The sequence below is a fragment of the Saccopteryx bilineata genome, chromosome 6, assembly GCF_036850765.1.
Source record: "Saccopteryx bilineata isolate mSacBil1 chromosome 6, mSacBil1_pri_phased_curated, whole genome shotgun sequence".
Taxonomy (NCBI): domain Eukaryota; kingdom Metazoa; phylum Chordata; class Mammalia; order Chiroptera; family Emballonuridae; genus Saccopteryx; species Saccopteryx bilineata.
Window position 1 is genome coordinate 12,547,137 of NC_089495.1, and position 21,606 is coordinate 12,568,742.

Consider the following 21,606-nt stretch of genomic DNA (forward strand, 5'->3'; position numbering starts at 1 on the left):
CTGGACCATGACCTTGGGCAGATCCCTTACAGCCTTTGTGCCTTCATCCCCCTCCCCCCCTTTGCTTGTGATAGTTCCTACCTTGCTGACCTCAGACCCTATGAGACCCAAGAAGCTATAAAGTCCCAGAAACACATAAGGCAGTATTTATTATTCTTTAGTTGCAAGCACATCTGAGGAGAGAGGAAGTAGATATAATGTTACTTCCTTTACGATCCCAAATCCCCTTTATAAAGCCAGGGCCGTTTGTCACACTCCTGCTCCAAGCACAGCATGGAAGAGGGCCTGAAGTTAGCACGGCCGTGCACACATGTGTTGAGGGCCTACTTCTGGAAAGGCAGGGGGGCATCAAATAATTGCTAAAGTGAAGTCTGTCACTGGCCACCCCATTTACTTATTTATTATTTTATTTTTTTCAATGACATTTGACCTTCTGTATTGTTTTTGGTGTGAGTTTCAGCTGTACAGCATAGTGGTTAGACATATATTTATAATTTAATATGTGACCCCCCCTCCCCATAAGTCTTGTAGCCACCTGGCAAACTGGTGCAACCATTATTGAAAAGCAGTTAAGGAGGTTCCTCAAAAAGTTAAAAATAATAGAACTACCTTATGACCCAGCAATCCTACATCTGGGTATAGACCCGCAGGAACCCAGAACACTGATTTGAAAAGATGTGTGCATCCCTGTGTTCCTGGCAGCATGGTTTTCAGTAGCCAACACGTGGAAGCAGCCTGGGTGCCCGTCGACAGATGACTGGGTCCAGAAGATCTGGTGCGTGTCTGCACTGCAGTGGCACCTGGCCACCCCGTTTTAGATGGCAAACCTCCAGTCTCAGTCTTCCTCCCCTGCCTTCTTTTCTTCCATTAGACTCCTTACTTCATCTTCTGTATAATTTCCCAATTTATTTATTGCTATCTCCTCCCATTCATTGGCATATAGACTCCTTAATGACAGAAGGTTTTGTTCTTATTGCTTTTTGTTGTTGTTTTTAAACTTTTGTATCCTAGAACTGGTAACCACTGTTAGCACACAGCAAGTGCTCGCTGCACCTTTGTCCTCAAGGAGCACGGAGCCAGAGAAGCACATTGTATCACAGTGTGGTGAACACTGCAAAAAGAAAGGGCACCCATTGTTACACAGGCAGCACGGGGGCTCCCAACGCTGCTGGAGAACAAGAGGGCAGGGAGGGGACGAAGATGGCGAGTTTGCGGAGACCCGACTGCGGTTTGAATCGTGAAGGATCAATGAGTGTTTCCCAGGAGGACGAGGAGATTGATAGGTGGGCCAAGGGGGCAGCTTCCCAGAAGACCTAGAGATGGGACAGGACATTGTTGAGAAAAGGACGCAGTTTGGTCTGTCACGTACGTACCCTGCAGTGAGTGACCCAGGTGGCTCATTGGGCCGTTAGGAGAAAACGCGGGAGTTACAGATGGATGCTGTGTGTGAAGGTGGCAGGGCCATGTGTTGCGTGGGGCTGTCTGAGAGTACCCCCGGTGGAGGCCATTTCTGCGTGACCCCATGCTGTGTTCTCCTTTGGGTGTGACTCCCTGTTGCAGTTTATCTGAGCTCGTGAAATGGAGTTTCAGCTTACGTGATCTTCACGATTTTGTTGTGTGACGAGGACCAACAGTGGAAATATTTTCTAGGGCGCAAAAGTCCACTGATAGATTATCTTGCAACAAAATACTTCAAGGAGTTGTTCAACATAAAGATAAGATGTGTATTTTTCTTTATAAAAGGATGAAAGTTACAATTTTGGTGACCTTTTCTGTACAGGAAGGAGGCTGATACAGCTCTCTGCATTCTGAGGACCGGGGTTTCAGCTGGTCTGTTGTGGTTAGTCAGTTTTGAGCTGAACAAAGAAGTTCACAGAGACATTGTGTTAAGTTGTGGCTAAAGTCTTGGGTGATCCAGGAGAGAATTCCTCTACCTAGGGCAGCTTGGCAGTACTAGCGAAAGTTCCTGTTGTGTACACAGGCTGAGGCGGAGAGGTACAGGAGAAATTGAAAGAATTACTCAATGAATTGTTAACACTGTCACTCACGGACATAAGGGCCACTAAGTTTCTGCCTTTTCTCCCTCAACTTGTGAAGTCCGATGACTCAAATCAACTATTGTTTAATCTGAAACTTAATGGATTTTATGTGAGAAAGCCTATTATTTAGCCATCTGGATTGCAGAAAAATATTGGTTCTTTCTAAAGGAAGCCTGTTCTCCGTGAGAGCGTGCCTGATCACTCCTGGCTTTGTAAATGACCTGAGTTTGGTGCTATCTGGAATTAACTTGCAGCTTTCTGAGTATAACTTTGGGTTCTTCAAATGGACAAATCCTGTAGCTGTAACGTGTGCTAATTTGCAAAGACAATTTTTCAGTACGAGGAAGATTAAAAGAGGTGATTGTGCCTTAGCTGGGTAGCTCATTTGGTTAGGATTTCAACCCTGATGCACCAAGGTTGTGGGTTCGATCTCCAGTCAGGACACATACAGGAATCAATCAATGAATGCATAAATAAGTGGAACAACAAATTGATATGTCTCTCTCTCTCTCACATCAATTAAAAAAATAATAAGATGACTGTGAAGCCCACCTTACAGGCTGCATACCGAGATCCTGGTGGACTGGATTTTTTTCAGTTGGCTGAACCACCCAATTAAAAATGTCTTACTGAAAATAATTTCAGCCTATTGAAGAGAGACTCGAAGGCTGGATGAGTCTCATGGGAAATTTCCCAGAGGGCAGTGGGCATTACTGAATATGTGGCATATTCAAAATAAAAACAGATTCTGAGGTTTACCCCAGGTAGCAGTCTGTTGAACAGAAGCCAGCTGCTTCACTGTCAGGGTCAAAATCTGACCAGAGAAGGTGTTGAATGCTGTTCTTATTCCCAGCTGCATCCCATGTGGATTGGGGCTGCTTCATGCTACTTAATAGAAAGACTGAAACATATATTATTATTACACTACAGTCTGATTTTCACCCTGAACAGTGATCGAATGAAAGTACTGATGAATTTCCATTGTTTAATTGAGTGACTTTATTTTGAAGTAGGTGTTTAAACAAATCAGTCAGGCATAGGACTACATGTATTTTATTTTCGTATTTAATGTTTAAATTCTATACCGTTGTCTTATGTCATTGAATTTTATTTTTGAGTTACCCTCCCTGCGTCTTTGGTGGGTGACGCTGGTTTTCGGTTTGTGGCCACCCTCTCCTTCTGCAGTGCTTTGACCCAGGCTGTCGGGACTTAGGAAGGCAGTAGAAACACAAGAATATGGTGACGGACCAATTGTCCAGATAAGCATGGGGTGGATGGGAGGAGGGCAGTGAGACAGAGGAAGCTCTGTCTTGATTTTAGAGAAAGAGCAGAAGGGAAAGAGAGAAACATAAATCTGTTGTTCCATTTATTTTTGTATTCATTGGTTAATTCTTGCGTGTGCCCCCCCCCCAACAAAAATATGAAAGGGCAGTCTCCTTGACATCACCAGGGAGATGACCTCTATTGCTCTGACTGCAATTAGTCTGGCCTGGTGATGGGTGTCACAGTTGTGCCAGCTTACCCCATCAACAGTCCAGAAGACTCAGGCCCATCCTGAGCTAGTTCTCCTTGGTGAGCCCCTCCACCCGCAAACATTGCTTCCTTTGGAGCAGAGTTCATTGGTGACCATTACTCATTACAGCCCTGTCTGGAGTGGATCATAGGTGACAATGCACCTAGATGAAGAGAGTAAGAAAAATTCAGCTCAGATTGTACGTGGATGGAATGCACACTATATATGCACTCTCACCACTCTTAGGAGTTCTCTTAAACATGTCTTACCCTTCGGTTTGATCACTTCCCTGGGTGTTTCAAACACCAACTGTCTAGATCGGTTTCCCAAAACGTGCTCCAGCAACAAGTGGAACTATGGTTAGAGCTCCCTTCGCGTGTTTTGGTAGATTTAGTAGATGCATTAGCCCATGAAAGGCTCTAGGAGGTCCAGCAAGTGTGCTTTACCGTTCACCCGTTTTCTAAACTTACTTCGCAATGGAACCCTCGTTTCAAGTCACATTTGTTGACATATCTCACCCAGAGCACCTTATTGGGAGCTGTCCATCCCAGTAAGGTGCGTGACCTAGGTGTGTGACCACAGCCTAGGCAAACGCAGTGGGGGTTTGCACAAGCAGAGAGCATCTTCTAAGACCTTCCCTGAGTGCTGGAGCTTTCTGAGAAAGTTGTATGTAGCAGCTTGGAGTCTGGGTTAAGGAAGACAAAATGTATCTCCTAAAGTGCCCTGGGGACAAAGCTTTGGTCAGCTACCTCAGTGAGCTGCTTTTGGAGGCCACAGCCTGCCAGCCATTTGGATGTGCACACGTCCATGCATATGAACATAGGAGTGTAGTTACATGTCACATAGGAGCCTCCCCCAGTTTCCCGCCCCACAAGCCTCTGGGAGCCCTCGTTCTCCGGGACGTGCTCTTTTCTGGATCCCGTCTCGCTCCGTAACCTGGGTCACACGATGTCCAACTTCAAGGTTTGTAGATGTGGGTTTTTTTTTTGTTTGTTTGTTTGTTTACTAATCAGCACATTTGTCAAATTAAACTATTAATATCTTTTGCAAATCCTGTTTCAGGAAGAAGCAAGAAAGACAAATTATTGTCAGGCTTGGAATTCTAATTTTTATTTAACAAATACTTTAATCACAAAGTTTGATGTGTCTAGCCAGCCCTCCACCCGTCCGCAGACACCTATTTCTCTTCTGTGTGTTTAGGTCTTCTCCTGCACCGGAGTCGGACGATGCAGACAGAGGAGGCTGGGGGCAGCGTTGGCCACAGCTTCAACGGAATGCCCCTGAATTCGATGAGTCTGATGTACTAGTGGATATTGTCAGTATCACATCATTGGGTGTCCCTGTCCCTGTCCCTGTCCCCGTCCCTGAGAGTATTGTATGCCTACGAGGTCCTGGGTTGAAATTCATCTTCTCTGGGCTGCAGAGTAAGGCTCAGGCCCGGTCCCTCTCACATTTCTACGCTTACAATGATTTTCACTCATAACGATCTCTTCTGTACTGATGTCGGCAGCTCTGTTCTTCTGGTCTATTACACCCTTCAGTCTGCACAGTCAGCGTGGGCTTTTCAACGTCCAAGGGGGGTTTTCCGTGCACAGCAAAGGTCACTCACTCATATTTAGATCTTTAATCAATGTTCAGAATATTAGGGGTAAAAATTTTAAAAGATCAGAATTTCCTTTGCTAGAGATAAAAATTGAAAATCAAATTTTTCTTAAGTCTTGAATTCAATTTGTTCTATTTGTAAGTTTTAAATAATAAAGTAAAAACTGTAGCTCTCAGGGGAGGCTTTGAAAAAACATTTGACCAACTCAAATCGAAGAATAAAGTCTCTTGGGTCAAGAGTTAGCCTCATTTAGAAACACAGTGATGTCCATTCCCTTAAAAACTTATATTGCATTTATAAATTCAGTGTTTTTAATTTTAATTTAATTTTTTGTGTTTTTCTGAAGTGAGAAGCGAACGGGGGAGGCAAACAGACTCCTGCATGCACCCAACTGGGATCCACCCGGCATACTCTCCAAGGGGCGGTGCTTGGCCCCTCTGGGGTGTTGCTCTGCTGCAATCGGAGCCATCCTCAGCGTCCAGGCCAACTTTGCTCCAATGGAGTCTTGGCTGCGGGAGGGGAAGAGAGAGATAGAAAGAAAGGAGTGGGAGGAGGGTGTAGAAGCAGGTATGTGCTTCTCCTGTGTGCCCTGGCTGGGAATCGAACCTGGGACTTCCACACGTCAGGCCGATGCTCTACTGCTGAGCCAACCAGCCAAGGCTGTATTTAATTTTTAAAAAGCACTTAGTATGTGTGATTGGGAAGGTTTCAAACCAGACCTTCCAGAGTACTTAATCAGGCTTCATTAGTCATCAAATACACGCAGGCATTGCTAGCCACTGGAGATACAACCATGAACAAAAGGGAACAGTGAATGACAGGCGGAGCACAGAAAATGTCCCTTTTTCGCATGGAGTCTGCGAAAAATTCATTCAGCTCTTACAAATACTCTTATAAATCTAATAAACTGAAGTTTTAAATGAGGATCTTAGACTTTTCAACATTTGAATTGGAATCACAAAGCCTGTGTCTAATTAGTGTCTTTAATGTATCTGATATGAAAATAACAAATGTACAAATTATTTGTAAGCCTGATTTTAAAATATACTAATACTATAACATTGATTTGCTTTGTCATTTCTTTTATTTAATTATATACTTTTGTAGTATTGGAGACTGGGATTATGCACCTGAGTTTACCTGATAGACAATACATGAGCCAGATTATCTCTAATTTCACAGATTTAAAACTAGGACTAGGGACATTGATAGGGCTTGCATATGACCAGTGACTCTTCCCATAGGACAGATGGATATACAGAGTCAGATTTTCACAGTGGCTATGATAATTAGAATAACATATCTAGTTTCTTCAGCTAGGATTGGTCTCACAATATGCTGTTAGCTAGATTCAAGCCTTACCTTCCTAACCTCTTTTGATGTTGTCACTTGAGCTGGATGGATAAATTGCTTAACTGCCCCTTCTTTCCCACTTGTCTCTCTGATCTGATTCAGACACCTCGACCTATTTGATGCCTGAATCTTCCGTTTCTGGCTCTTTGGCCTTGGCCCCGAGGGCATCTATTGAAAGTATGGACACTGAGTGCTATCACTCCCCTGCAAAACCTGCATTCAGAGGTACCTGAGTGGAGGTATAGCTCTACTTCCAAATATCTACCCCCCCCCATTCTTTTATATGAACAATGAGTATTTTCTTTTAAGTGAAGTGCAATTCAAACTTTCCAGAAAATTTTGGGCTGACTCTTCCCTTCAAATAGATTCCTTCCTCATGCCCCTTCTATGTAGAAATTCTAAAGCATGGCTTTTTTGCTTAAACCCCTTCAGTGGTTCACATTGTGCTCGGAATGGAATACAAAACCCTTAACACACCCTGCAAGTCCTTGCATGATCCGGCTCTCGTCTTCCTCTATGACCTCATCGCACACCTCTCTCTTATGCTCCAATTCCAGTCACACTGGCCTTCTTTCACTTCTTCCAACAGAAGCCAATATTCTTTTGTACCTCAGGGCCTTTGCATGTCCTGTGCCCACTTTCTGAAACATCATTTCCCCCTCTATTTGCTGTGATGGCTCCTCATCCTGTAGGTCTCAGGTTAACTGTCAATTTTGCAGAAGTTATTCTTTGTAGAATGCACTTGATTTGTACATTTTTTACCATAAGCTGCATGGGGCCATGTGGTGTTCTGTCTGCCCAGCACCCATCCCAGGCTGGCATATACTAAGCAGTCAATAATTATGTGCTGAATGTATACATAGCACAGCTGCCATGACAACCACCATTAGCCTTCAAGCATAACTACTGTAATCATATAACCACGTTTGGCTCATGGGAGGTACTGAGTAATTGTTTTTGAATTGAGTTGAGATATCTAAATGTCATTATCTTTTGCTCTCATTAATATGATTATTTTTGTTACCTGTATATTTCTTTACACATTTAGTCTTCCATAGCTTCTAAAGTACTAGGTAGTCTTTCTGATCTTTGTAGTCCTTCTTACTATAAAATGAGTCTTCTGTGGGGTGGGGGACCATCCTTTCCTAACTTTTAAAAATTGTCACTGAACGTTAGTTAATTGGTTTAGTTAGTGATAAATTTTGGTTAGTGTAAACAGATATACTTAGTTATTTTTACTTGTTTGTTTTTAAACCCTAGATATCCCAAGACATAGATTAGTTACACCAGCCTCAGATTACCAAGGGCAGCCCTGAAATACTGAACACGAGCTCTAGTTCTGGATTTTATAACGCTTGTGGCTTAAACCCCGCCCCCCTCTGCTCGGTCTCCAAAAACCTTCCTGCCCCTCAAGAATTCAAGCCTTGGAATAGCATCGAATTGTGCTAGAACTGAATCTTAACCATTTAGAACCCGCTGACTTTCTATTTTTATTTTCGCTGTATCAGCTTTATAAAAGACTCATATATTTCGTGTCCTTGGCACCTATGATTATAAAACAACAGCATAAAGAAAATGATTTTGAACGTTGCATCGTCACAAATGGGAAAAATGAAACGCTCAAAGACATAAAATAAAATACATCGTCGAAAAGCAAAACCAGGTTTATTTGTTGTTTAGAGCACCAAAGCATTTTTAGAAACCCAAATGGGGAAATACGTGTTTTTGAAGAACCGGTAGCATCGCAGCGTCGCTGGGGTTCTGGGATTCGCGGCAATGTGGTGGCTCGCCTTTAACTCGTGTGACCTCCGCGTCGCGGGCCGCATCCCGGGCCCCGAGCCTTGGCTGGGGCGGCACAGCGCCCCTCCTCCGCCTCCCGCGTCGCGCATTGTTGTCCTTTAGTGATTGGTCGTTGGACCAGAAACAGCTGTGCAGAGCCGTGCTGGGTACAGGGGCTGTGGACCTGAATGAAGGTTAGCGGGCTTGTGACTCCCACCGGAGGCTCCAGGAGTGAGGAGGAGGCGAGGCCACGTCCACTGCATTTTCCAGGCGGCACAGACCGGGTGGAGGCTGTTAGAGGAGCTCGTCGTGGCGCCCCCTCCTCCGGCTCTGGCTGACTTCGGGGTCGGCGCAGGTGGGCAGAGCAGGGCACCGCAGATCTCTCCGTTCCCGCGGAGGGGTTTCTCTCCCTCTTGGCGAGGGGGAGGGGCCATCCCGAAAATATGTAAATATCCTAGCGCCGACTCCGGGCTGGGGCGCCAGCCGAGGTCCCAGCGCTGCCGCACCGCGGGGTGTTTCACATGAACAGGAGAAGCCTGACGGGATCCGTGCTGTAACTGAAGGCAACTTGGTGATTAGCGTGAGACGGGGCGGGTGCCCCGCTTCCTGCCCTTCGATAGCCATTCTGCGCGCTCGCGACCAGGCGGAGGTGCCACCGTGCGGGTGTCGATCGTTAGGCTCCACATCCTTGGCAGCCATGGCTCCCGTCGCCGCCTCGGCCAGTAAGTAGGAGCCTGCATGTGTTGGGGGCACATGCGTGTCGGGGCACACGCGCGCGCGCGCACACACACACGCGCGCAGGCACGCACGCCACCCTGAGCCTGGGAAGGAGCAGGATCGACGAGACGCTGCAGCATCGAGGACGACTCCTGCTTTTCCTGGATCCGGCGGAGCCCGCCCGCCGCAGCTGCTGTCTGCAGAGCCTGCTCGGATCCCTCTGCACACGCGCCCCCCATTCCAGCCTCTGGAATGAAGACTGCCTCCCAGGGACTGCAGGGGAGGCAGAGCCCGCTTGCGCCCGGGACTGCGGGCAGCGAGGCTGGTAGGCCCGGGGGGACACGACTTGGACACTGTCATCCCTACGCCTCGCGCTAAGCTGCCCCTCCGGCTTCCCGGGCACCGGATCCCGGGTCAGGTCCGGAGGCCTCGGCTTCCTCGTTTGTTTGGGTCTTTTGTGCCCGGGCTCACAGTTGGCTAAGCACTCCTGCGCTGAATCGGGCCATTGTCTGCGCTCCCATTGCTTTCACGCTGCAAGTCTCGGCGCCCCCACCCCACCCGCCCCCTCCCCGCCTCCTCCTGGTCGGGGAGCCTCCTAACGTGCCTTTCCCCCCAGGAATCTGGAAGCTATAAGCCGGGCGGATTGCAAATGAAGTGTAATGCATTGTGGGACGTGTGTAAAATCGGAGCCTTCGCCGTGGGGAGGTGTGGGGGCGTGGGGAGGGCCGGACCCGCCGCTGGCGGTGTAGACGCCGACGAGGAGGGGCTGGGAAAATGCGCGCAGAGTGCGCCCGGGTCGTGCCCGCCGTAGACGGATGAAGCCGCGAGCTGCGCCCCGGCGCTGAGGCCCCAGGATCGGGGCAGCGGGTCGCTCACCCCACCATGAAGAAGACCCGGAGCACAACCTTGCGGCGAGCCTGGCCTAGCTCGGATTTCTCGGACCGGGCCTCGGACCGCGTGAGGTCCCGCAGCGAGAAGGACTACCGCCTGCACAAGCGTTTCCCCGCGGCCTTCGCGCCCCAGGCTTCACGGGGCTACATGACATCAGGTTGGTAACCGCGTTGCTGCCCCCGGGCCGGGGCCACGGGGCGGGCTCCCTGCGCCGCTGCCCGGGTACTGGCAGGGGAGGCCGGGCGCTGATGAATGCGATAAGTTATGGGGAAAGCAGGGAAAAATTAGCTCACATCCACCATTTTGTACCTCTGCAAGATCCACAGCAGGCCCTCTCAATATGGGGTTTGAGAGCTATTAGTTAGGTAAAATAAGGGAGGGGGCCGCGCCGGGCCTTTGGGCTGCGGGCAGAGCAATGACTGCAAGCTCCGCGCAGCAGCCTCCTTGAGCGTTGTGGGAGAGTCTGCATCCAGTGTCGCCTGCAGTGCTGAGCTTGCTGGAGCCTGCATTGTGGTCAGTTATCCCAAGTGGGCATTTAAACAGCCCCCCTTTAGGGAAAGGGAACAGGTTCCATGCACAGTTTTGAATGGTGAAGAGCCCCGCATACATCTCTGGCTCCTCCGATTTGCACGCAGCGAACTCTGTTGGAGCTCATTGAACGCATTCTGTGGGGTAATTGTGTGTATGCGGATTGAATGCTCACATGATTCGTTGTGGATTTAACATATGTTGCTTTGAATTCGGTTGTATGAAAAGAATGGAGGCTATATCGTGTATTTGCATGTCAGACAGGAAGGATAAACAAAACGGTAAATGGAAATGAAGGCTTCAAAAAATAGGCTGTACCTTTAAATACAGTGCTGTTCAAAGTGTTTCTGAAAGGGCCAGTTCCCCTTGGAAATACAACGGAATGGTTTTGGCGTGTGACTTGGGGACTCAGGGATAAAATTCAGGAGGAGATGCTGCAGGAGGCCAATGCTGGCCCTCTTCCCTTGCTCTCTTCTTCCGTAATGTTGACCATTTATATGTCATCATGTGTAAGACATCCATTTTTACTTGTTTTTCGTCCTGAAAGAATTAATTTTCTTTTAGACACAGTGCAATTGAAGGACTGAGATTATATTTGAAAGCACATCTCTACCCAATCATTGTAAGTCCTGTTTTAACTGGGAAGATTGCTTTAAGCTTGTGGTGGGTACTTACAGAGTAACACTACTATCTTCCACCTAAAACAGCAAGTTTTAAAACACTGGGGCCAGTATCTCATGCTTTTAAAATGTCTTGTGACCACAATTGCCATGAATATAGAAACTAAATAAAACAACCATCTTTTTTATTGCAAAGCCTGGCGACATAAGGATGTTGTACTGTTTTGGCAATAAGGTTCCCTGGCTTTTCTCTTTCATGAAAAGCCAGATTTGTAAAGGGAGGTGACAACTACAGTTTATACTTTAGCAATTTAAGTCTTATTGCTGCTGTGGTTAACTAGATTCTTCTGACTTGTACCGTAAATTTTGAGATACACCTAAATCCACATCTAACCTCAGAACACACACGTACACAAACCTGTGTCTGCACCGAGTGTTGAGGTAATCCCGGGTTTTGTACGCTTAGGGTTTGAATGCCTTCATTCCTCACTGAGTAGTTCAGTGCCTTTCTGTTTTGACCCTTGTCAGGGCTGATACCAAGTGTGAGGCTACGGCAGGGCAGGTGGCCATCATTTCTCCAACAAGCCTGCAAGATTCTCTCTAATGACTTCAGGCACATTCCCATGGAGGCTTTTTTTTTTTTTAAGCTCTAGCTTGGCATGGCTTCGCTGTGATTGCATTTCATCCTTTACTGAAGAACTCTGTCGCTGCCCGTTCTGCAAGGCATTTTTATTTGATTCTTTTGTTTATTTATTTTTTCTCACTTCATTTCTTGCCCCGCCGATGGTAAGCAGGTCTTCCGGTGATATTGAGAAGCTGATTGAAGCTGGCTGGTGGTTTTCTCTGCAGATTCAGTGTGAGGTTACTTCTGAGAAAAGAAAACCGAAAAGTGGGGGAAGGAGAGCTGTGTCATTCATCCGGCTTTCAATGGAAGTGTCCCCTGAGCACAGAGTGGCTTGCTGGGTTCTCTTGGGACTACAGGGTTGGATATAATCTGGCTTTGTCCAGGGAGCAAGGGCTATTATTTATTATTTATTTTAAATGTTAGCTAACACCTAGGAGAAAAGGTGGTAGTGCTAATAGAAGGAAACAGTAAATGTTCAGACACTTAGGACAATGCTGGGTGGGGTGGTGGAATCTTTCTCATACACAGTTTTTGGGGGGGGGGAGTATTTTACCAATTTCCTCTCCCAAATGGGAGTGTTGACAGGGAGAGATGATACGCTAAAACACTTTGAGATCATTTACTGGTAGGTCTCTTCCTCTTAAGAAATGTAGAGGAAATTCACTTGTATCAAGTTAGTGACTCTGGATACAAACAGGACCTTTGTCACATAAAATGAAATAGAAAACAGAGCAGCTTAGAAACACACGAGGCTTTTCATATTTCTTCTTTCTGTTTGTCCAGTCCTTTGGCATCGTAACTACTGGTATTATTATACTTCATTTTAAGTAAAAAGAACTTTCTGTTGTTGGGTTCAAAGGACAAGCTAAGCCTCTGTCAGCCACGTACTAAATAAAATAACTTCCGTTGAGACAATTTTTAGAAATCCCACAACACACACAAATATTCCTAAAAAATATGAAGAAAAACCTTTTTTTTTTTTAAACTTTAGGTAAGGAGAGATCCTTGAGAACTTGATGAACGGCTGTCCTCAGGTCTGGTGTGCCTGTCACACAGTAGGTGCTTCCAGTTTGACTCTGTTTATTAAGGCCAAATTGCAGGCATTCCGTAATAACTCTCTAATGAGACAGCACCCTTTCAAACAGTCTTTTCTCCACTAATAAGTAATTAACAATTTGAAATGTGATTTACAGCAATACCCTGGACATTTAGCCTGTTCCCCCCCCCTCTTTGTATACCTTCAGGATAAACTACACTTAAGCTCAAGATCTTAGAGTAGGCACCTTGAAAACTTTTTTAAAACTACCCTGCAAGACGACAGGTAGAGAATTCTGAAACTTTAAATCTTGACAACCAGGCCTTCTATGACTGTGTAATCCCCTCATTGATGCTCCCAAGTCTAAAATAATCCTAAGAATCCACAGGCCTGTCCACCAGCATGTTCACAGGCCATGAGATGAGTTCATCGTTCAACTTGAATATTAATTTCCCAGTCAGGGTTTCTGGGCAGAAGGCAGGGGTGGACAGTCTTGCCTTTTGTTCAAATCAAGACGAATAACAAAATATGCATGCATTTTCTTGAGGAAGAGAAGGGGTTAGACCAAGTGGATGTGGGATCATTCTTCCTCAATTTCTGAAACTAGAGCTAAAATGAAATGCCTCAGGAAGAGGGAAATATCTATAATCCTCAGTGCTGTGTGTGTGTGTATGTGTGCGTATGTATATATACATATATATATGAAAACATGTTCATGTACCCCTATGAAATGATTTCAAGGCCCCAAACCTTTTGCTGAGGACGCTGTTGGTGCCTCCTCATGTTAGAACTGTTTGAATTATAACCTCTTTGCACAAATAATGCTCGTAACTTTTCATTGTATTCACTCCATTCTTCCCCAGCCCTGGGCATGGGTGCCATCAAGTTTGAGGCATTCTACTGATCAAGGTTGGAAAGTAATTTTTTCCACTATAAAGGTTCTACAGAGCGTATTCATAAAAGGTGTTGCTTATGAATGAGACAACCCCTCCCTCGAATCATGGTGCTTTTAGTTTGATATTTGCCACTTTAAAGAATAATAAAACAAATGCTTTGAATCTAGTTTTAAAGGATTTGAAAAGATAAAACAAAAGTCCCCAAACTGACATCTTAAGACAATTTTAATCGGTTTCTTGCTGCTGATATAACTGGCCAGCACACTGTGTTCATTAGTTTTAGTTTTCATTTTAAAGAAACGAATTCTGGGACACAGTTGATTGTGTCCCAGTTTCTTATGTTCTGTTATTTTAAGAGATGTGAGAATTTTCTGGGAGCAGAGAATGGATGCTTGAGGTTCTAATCTGGGCCTGACCCGAACCAGCTGTGCTCCTGGCGAGTAACATGAGCCCCCTCGCGGCTGGGACAGGCCCGCACTTCCATTGCAGTCTCGGCCTGGCAGTGGCTGTGTAATGAGCCCGCACAGGATTTCCCAGCATGCACGCAGAAAACGTTAGAAATAACCTTTGCCCTTTCTTCTTATTGGAGTCATGTGCCTCCATATGCCGGGTGTGTGGGAAGAGTGCTTATTTTGCAAGGGAATCAATCCCATTTCCTGTCATCTCCCAATGTGACATTAAATGTCTGCATCCTCCGACTGGCTTGTCCTGGTGACCAGAGTTGGGGGGTGGGGTGGGGAGATGATGGATAGAGACCTGGCAACTTATAATCATATTTGAGTTTCAATAAACATCCTGTTGCCTTGGGTCGCCACTGTGCCGACAGAGGTCCGTTTTCAGCCTCGCTGCTCCAACTGGGTTTTAATTTGAAACTACCTGTGTTGACTCCTTTCACCAGGCAAGTGGAAGTGAGGAATATTACACTTGGTGCTGAATGACTTTATTCTTTATTTCCCAAGAGAACATGAATGCGGTTACAAAAGGTCACCCCTCTTGGTATTTTCAATATCTTTTACACTCTTGTAAACGTTTTTATTTGAAAAAAAAAAAAAGAAAAAGAAAGGAAGGAATATGAGTATATTGTATAAGAACCCTTAGCATTTTTATACCTCCAGAGCAACTCTGGCTTAAACTCCCTACACTCTGGAGAGTCAGGACAGTGCCGACATCGGTGTGTTCCTCAGCACAAGATTGCTTATGCTTAGTATGGAAATGGCCAAGGAGCAACTAACCTTGCTCAGGGGACAATATGCTGACTTCGAATTTAAGAAAGGCTTTCGTAGATGTGTTGTTGAAACTGTGTGTGCCTCATCTGTCCGGTAAAAAAGCGAGACGTTCTTGTAGCTTGTAAGAATATAGACTGTAGTCAGCTCTTAATTAACCTGAGCCACAATAACACAGGAAGGAGATGACATGAGTAATTTTTTAAGTAGATAATAAACTTTTCCTTAAGTAGTTAATCCCTAAACTATTTTTATTTGACAGCGGAATGTACTACCAGTTGGGCAGAAAATCCTATTGATCTCTACCTCCTAGATGTTTCTAAAATCTGCCCCTCCCTCTTCATCTCTGTTGCTTAAATCTGTTCTGTTGCAGTCCCTCACAGACTGACCTTGCTTTCAGTGCAGTTCATTCTCCACCTGTCCCCAGAGGGCTTTCTTTTTGTTTTTTTATTTTAATCTCTCCTAAAGCAAAGTTGGTCATGTTACCTCTCTCCTGCCTGTGGATGAAGTTCAAGACCAAGGCTCTTCCTGGCATGACCTTTTCTACTACACTGTTCCCTCACCCACTGTCCTGTGCTCCAGGCTTCGGAAATTTTTTATCTTCCGGAACCAGTCATACACCTGTTCTCTCTCCGTCTTCCTCCAGGTCCTTTCTGGAGGGAATCCCTCCCATGGTTTGTGGTAGATACTTGTACTGTGGCATCATGGTCACATTGTGTGGCATCAGTTTACATGTGTGTCTCCTGTACCAGCTGGCAAGTTCCTCAATGGCAGTACATGTTGTATTCACATCTCTGTTTTGCCAGCAACCGCAGAGCTTGGCACATATCAGGCACTTGGTAAATGTTTATTGGGTGAATGAATAAAACATGGCTTTTCTTAAAAAGTTGGATGAAGAGATGTGTTGAACTCCTAATGTGAGTCATCCTTTCATAACTATGGAAAATATGTATTTATATATTCATGTATATAAATATATATGAAGACATACGGTTCTACTCCTCAAGGACCTCCTATTGTAGTGGTAGACGGGACCAGCTCTCAATGAGTCAGCCATTAGGAAACAGTAAATAATAGCATATAATCAAGAGTCGAATGGGGTGGTTGATAATGATTGGTGGAAGAAGAATAGCAGGCTGTCAGGTAGGAAAGGCTGCCTGGACGGAGGGCTTGTTTATGTCTCGGAGGACCGGGGAGGATTCAGAGGGGCAGAGAAAGAGAAAGACGGGGGAAGGCTGGGGAAACATTGTGAGCCCAGGCGGGAAGCTGGATGTGAACATGTCTGTGTGATGTTGGTCATGCTGTTACTCCGGGGAGTAACTAGAAATACTGTGTAGCTAGGCCAGGTGGGATCCTGAAAGGCAGGTGGAATTCTGAGTTTATGGTCTGGATAACAGAGCTGAGAGTTTGGGAGAGAAGTGGTGGCTGGAGCGGTTTTGGAAGAGGGGCGTGGCAGCGGTTTGCAGAATGGGTAGCAGAGAAGAGGGCCTCTGGGCCGGGAGACTGAGAGGCCGCTGAGGGGGCGATGCGGTCTGGTCATAGCTGATGGGGCCCAGCAGTGTTTCCCAGCACGCCCCCTCAAGATTTTCTCATCCATGTCCATCTACCATCTGGACTGTTAGTGATGTCATAGTTTCCATTAACTAGACCTACTTTTGTATTTAAATGAATTAAAAAGAAAAGTTCATATTTTATGTGAAAGTATGGGTTTCATTTGATAATTACAGGTTGTTGTTTTTTCTAAGTGAGAGGAGGGGAGATGGAGAGACAGACTCCTGCATGCACCCCAACCAGGGTCCATCTGGCAACCCCCGTCTGGGGCCAGTGCTCTGTCCATCTGGGGCCATGCTCATGACCGAGCTGTTTTTAGTGCCTGAGGTAGAGGCTCCACAGAGCTATCCTCAGCACCCAGGGCCCATGCACTGGAGCCAAATGAAGCCATGGCTGTAGGAGGGGAAGAGAGAGAGAGGAGGGGGAGGGGTGGAGAAGCAGATGGTCGCTTCTCCTGTGTGACCTTATTGGGAATCCCAACCTGGGACATCCACACACTGGGCTGATGCTCTACCACTGAGCCAACTGGCCAGGGCCTGAAAATTACAATGTTCTAATCCCCCTTAGAATTAATATATTATTCTGTCAGTACAAAATATTCAACGTGGTACCACCTGCAATGACCTCACATACCTGAGCAGCGCTCATGCTGAGTAGAAACCCTGCATCAGCCCCAGAAGGAGGGATGGAGCCGTGAGGAGGAAAGGGGGGATCTGGGAGAACCAGGGAACTGACTGTTCCTTGTAACTGGCTGTTTGAGAGATGACAATGGAAGGTGAATCCGAGATTTTTGCTGTAAGAAGGCAGTGCATGACCAGGAGGCTGGGGACAATGGAGCAGGCGATGACTCCACTTGGGACGTAAGGGGTTGACTGTCCACGCAGAGATCTCAGTCCTTCAGGCACACAGTGAACAGGGAATGTTCCAGGTGTAGCTGAGGGTCACCCACTTAGCCCTGTGAGTTGGGAAGGTGAGAATAGCTTAGCTTTTCCCTACTTCCTGTTCTGCATCTTGGAGGGGAGCCCATGACTGACTGGTTTGTATTGCCAGCTGATGGAGGGGCAGTTGGATTTCCTTGACTTTGGGTCCAAATTGGGTTTCTGAAAACCTGGACAGCCCAGGTTAGGATTTCTTGGAGATGGATCGCTCTCCTGTTTCTGAAAGCCAAGTGCCTTTTAATGCTTGGCTTTGTTTGATTAGTGTTCGCATTTATTGGGAAGCTGTTGTATCCTTGATAAGAGGGCTATGCTTTTGATATTTTGAAAAAAAGTCAAAGCGATGCAAGTAGCAGCACAGGGACCAGCCCAGTTCTGTAAATAATGTACATATTAAACATCTGTCATATACCTATTCAGTTGAAAAATTATGGCTTAGGTAATGAATACTCACAGTTAAAATCTTCATTTATCTTTCTACTTAAATGCATGATGGCCCCTCCAGGCCAAGTTTTCTCTTTTTGAAGATAAAAGAGAGCTGTTTGGCGATGCCTGTCGGGCACTGAGGGGCAGGCCTGGCCTTTGGGTGGGCGTGGCTTCAGAGGGAGGCACCGTCTAGCGTCTAGCTCTGCGGCTCACACCCCCTGCACTCTGACTCAAATTCCTGTCTAGCTGATTCCCCTAAGAGAGCTATTTGACCTTTTACTGCTTTCGGCATATCCAGCTTTTGCTTTGAAATCATTTTATTATTAGATAAAGTGAAGGCCCCCGTAGGGATTGAGATACATTGGATATTTGTCTTTTTTTTTTTTTTTTTTGGCTGCCTGTCATCTGATCCCCATTCCTCTGCCTGTGTAATTTCCCACTGCTGTGGGTGGACTGTGTCCTCAGAAAGGGTGTGCAAGTCCTAACTTCTGGTACCTGTCAATACGACCTTATTTGGAAAGAGGGTCTTTGCAGATGAAATGAAGATGCCATCCTACTGGAGTAGGTGCATCCCAAATCCAGTATGACGCCTGACCTGTGGTGGCGCAGTGGATAAAGTGTCAACCTGGAAACACTGAGGTTGCAGGTTCAAACCCCGGCTTGCCTGGTCAAGGCACATATGGGAGTTGATGCTTCCTGCTCCTCCCCCTTCTCTCTCTCTCTCTTTCTCTCTCTCTCCCCCCCTAAAATGAATAAATAAATAAAAATAAAAAAAATAAACACCTTTAAAAAAATCCAGTATGACTGGTGTCCTTATAAAAAGGAAGGAGACACAGATGCGGGGGGGGGGGGTTGGAAGGCCGTGTGAAGACAGAGGCGTCCTTATAAAAAGAAAGGAGACAGGCCCGGCGTGCGGGGGACCTGGGTTCGATTCCCGGCCAGGGCACATTAGGAGAAGCGCCCATTTGCTTCTCCACCCTCCCCTCCTTCCTCTCTGTCTCTCTCTTCCCCTCCCGCAGCCAAGGCTCCATTGGAGCGAAGATGGCCCGGGCGCTGGGGATGGCTCTGTGGCCTCTGCCCCAGGCGCTAGAGTGGCTCTGGTTGCGGCAAAGCGACGCCTCGGAGGGGCAGAGCATCTCCCCCTGGTGGGCAGAGCTTCGCCCCTCGTGGGCGTGCTGGGTGGATCCCGGTCGGGCGCATGCGGGAGTCTGTCTGACTATCTCTTCCCGTTTCCAGCTTCAGAAAAATACACACACACACACACAAAAGGTAGGCATCTCTTGGTTGCTTACATTTAAAAAAATAATAATAAAAAAAAAATAAAAAGGAAGGAGACACAGATGTGGGAGGGAGGCCGTGTGAAGACGGAGGCTGAGCTTCAGTGAGGTGTCCGTAAGCCCAGGTAGGCCAGGGTCTGCGGGTCAGGCCCAGCAGGAGGTCTGGAACGGGTTGCTCCTGGGACCTCCAGACGGAAGCACTCCTGCCTCTGTCTTCCAGACCCTCGGGCCGGGAGGGAATACACTTTGCTTGTTTCCAGACCCCAGGAGTGGTAGTTTGTTTCAGCGGACTAAGGGAACTAATGAACCCCACTTTATGATCCTTGGTGGGAGGCAGAAACCTCATTTCTCTACCGTACATGCTGCACTTGCTATGGAGTTGCTTTCTTGGACTGCCTGACGTTGGGGGCGTGGTCTGACCGAGGTCTCACGCAGGACACGCTCCCTTCCGGACGTGGGTGCTGGGCCGCAGGGCGAGGGGCTGGCGGGACATTCTCTGGGGGCGGTGTTGTGGGAAGATGGCACTCCGGAGGCAGTGGGGGCCGCAGTAGGTGGTGTCCTGTGTGGCACCAGCTGCAGGGTCTGTGCTGGCCTGTGGCTGCCCAGGAATGCTCACTGCAGCAGCTGTGACCGCAGATCCAAGCCTGGATCTCCCAGCCTCCTGGCTGTCCTCTGAGTTACCCGAGACATTGCCGTAAATGCAAAGCCATGGTTTAAAGCAGAGACACAGGCCAGATGGCTCCACAATTTAACCTTTCTATCACCGACTCGGTAAACTTGGGTAAGGTACCTGTTTCCTCAGGGCCTCAGTTTCTTTACCTGTGAAATGGGAATAATAATGGTATGTGATCATTTAGTTTTAGTGAATTAATATATGTAAAACACTTAGAACCAAACTTGGCATATAGGAAATATTATATATATATATATATATTTTTTGTATTTTTCTGAAGCTGGAAACGAGGAAAGACAGTCAGACAGATTCCCGCATGCGCCAGACCCGGATCCACCCGGCACGCCCACCAGGGGGCGATGCCCTGCCCCTCCGGGGCATCGCTCTGTCGTGACCAGAGCCACTCTAGCGCCTGGGGCAGAGGCCAAGGAGCCACCCCCAGTGCCCGGGCCATCTTTGCTCCAATGGAGCCTTGGCTGCGGGAGGGGAAGAGAGAGACAGAGAGGAAGGAGAGGGGGAGGGGCGGAGAAGCAGATGGGCGCCTCTCCTGTGTGACCTGGCCGGGAATCGAACCCGGGACTTATGCACGGCAGGCCGACGCTCTACCACTGAGCCAACCGGCCAGGGCATATGTATTTTTTTTGTCATTAGTATTATTAAAAGAGCCAGCACTGGTTTCTCTCACATATAACGAAGAATTCCAAAGGACACACATGGACCCTCAGCAGGATCTCTGTAGTCATCCCTTCAAAGAATGACATAAAGAACAAATTGCATATAAGCTACGCAAGGAAGTGTGGCTGAGCTTTACTCTGCAACCAGGTGGCCTGTATTTCTGTTCCAGAGCCCTTTGTTGCAGGGCCCCCTCCAGTGATGCCCAGTGTCCCTCTGCTCTGCACCCACCTACCTCCCAGTGTGTCACTCCACTCGCCCATGAGCTCCGGACGAAGCTCCAGCTGGCCTGACGGGGGGACTGAGTGGCTCCTTTGGACATCTGAGATTGTACCCAAGTCGCCGGTCAATTTCTCATCCGATCCTCTCTCTGAGTCGTGTAAGCTCTTTGAGAGCATGGCTCAGGTCTCACCTGGTTTTGTTCCTAGCAAGTGCCAGGTATGCACCCAATATGCTGTAGGTGTTTAAACTGCAGCTGGGGACTCATGCTAACGTCTCCGGTAATGTCAATGAGATCTCGGCCTCTGTTTCACTCTGTCTCTAACTGTAGTCATAGCTGGTGCCTCCGAGGTCGATAATAAGAGGCCCCCAGTGTCATTGTGGTGGGATCAGTCATCTTGATCCATTCACACGGGGCCAAAGGAGTGAACTGGGCAGTTTAAAGATCCACCTTCTGTCTTGGGATTTTAAAAATTCCAGCCTGACTCTTTGTTGAAATTATAAAACAATATAGCTTTTGTGAATTCACTAAACTTATAAAACATCACTTTTGATTAGGTGCTGGCGCTTATAATTATAGTGGGGCTTCCTGTTAACAAAGTGAACCCATTTGAAATTCCATTTTGAGTGGTTTTAAAATAATTGAAAAGAATATTTAGACAGTTTTTCTCCCCCATACTTGTTAACGACTTATTTACATATAATGAAGACAGTGGGTAACTATTGATAAACTTTTTAAAAATGCTTTTAAAAGGTCTGTTTAAGCAGAGAGTGAACATGCCCAGAAGAGTTGAACAGTTGAGTGTGGACATGGTGTCAGATGAGTTTTTCCACATTTGAAATGGTGGTTTCCATTGTAGGTTCATAAGTAACTTTTTATAGCAGAACATTGCGCCTTGGAGTTTGAAGTCAGGTGATTTGGTGGCCTGGCGCTCACTTGCTGGCTGTGTAATCCTGGAATTTTATGTGATTGATTTCTCCTATTTCTTGTCTGCAAAATGAGGATAAAATTATATCTGACTTATATGGA

General features: G+C 46.7%; 1 protein-coding gene across 7 annotated transcripts in view; it reads left to right on the forward strand.

Moving 5' to 3' along the window:
- The window catches only part of STOX2 (storkhead box 2), a 213,663-nt gene that overhangs the window by 94,909 nt on the left and 97,148 nt on the right, over window positions 1-21,606 (forward strand). The window contains exon 1 of one of the 7 annotated variants that reach the window (XM_066237987.1): window positions 8,174-8,642. The exons of 5 other annotated variants lie outside the window; for them this stretch is intronic. Coding sequence is in view for 1 of the 2 variants with exons in the window: in XM_066237981.1 (XP_066094078.1) it covers window positions 9,887-10,052 (166 nt within the window). In the remaining variant the exon portion in view is untranslated. Of the gene's footprint in view, window positions 1-8,173; window positions 8,643-9,578; window positions 10,053-21,606 lie in introns of those variants that run through there. One more of the 7 variants, XM_066237981.1, reaches the window with a different exon arrangement.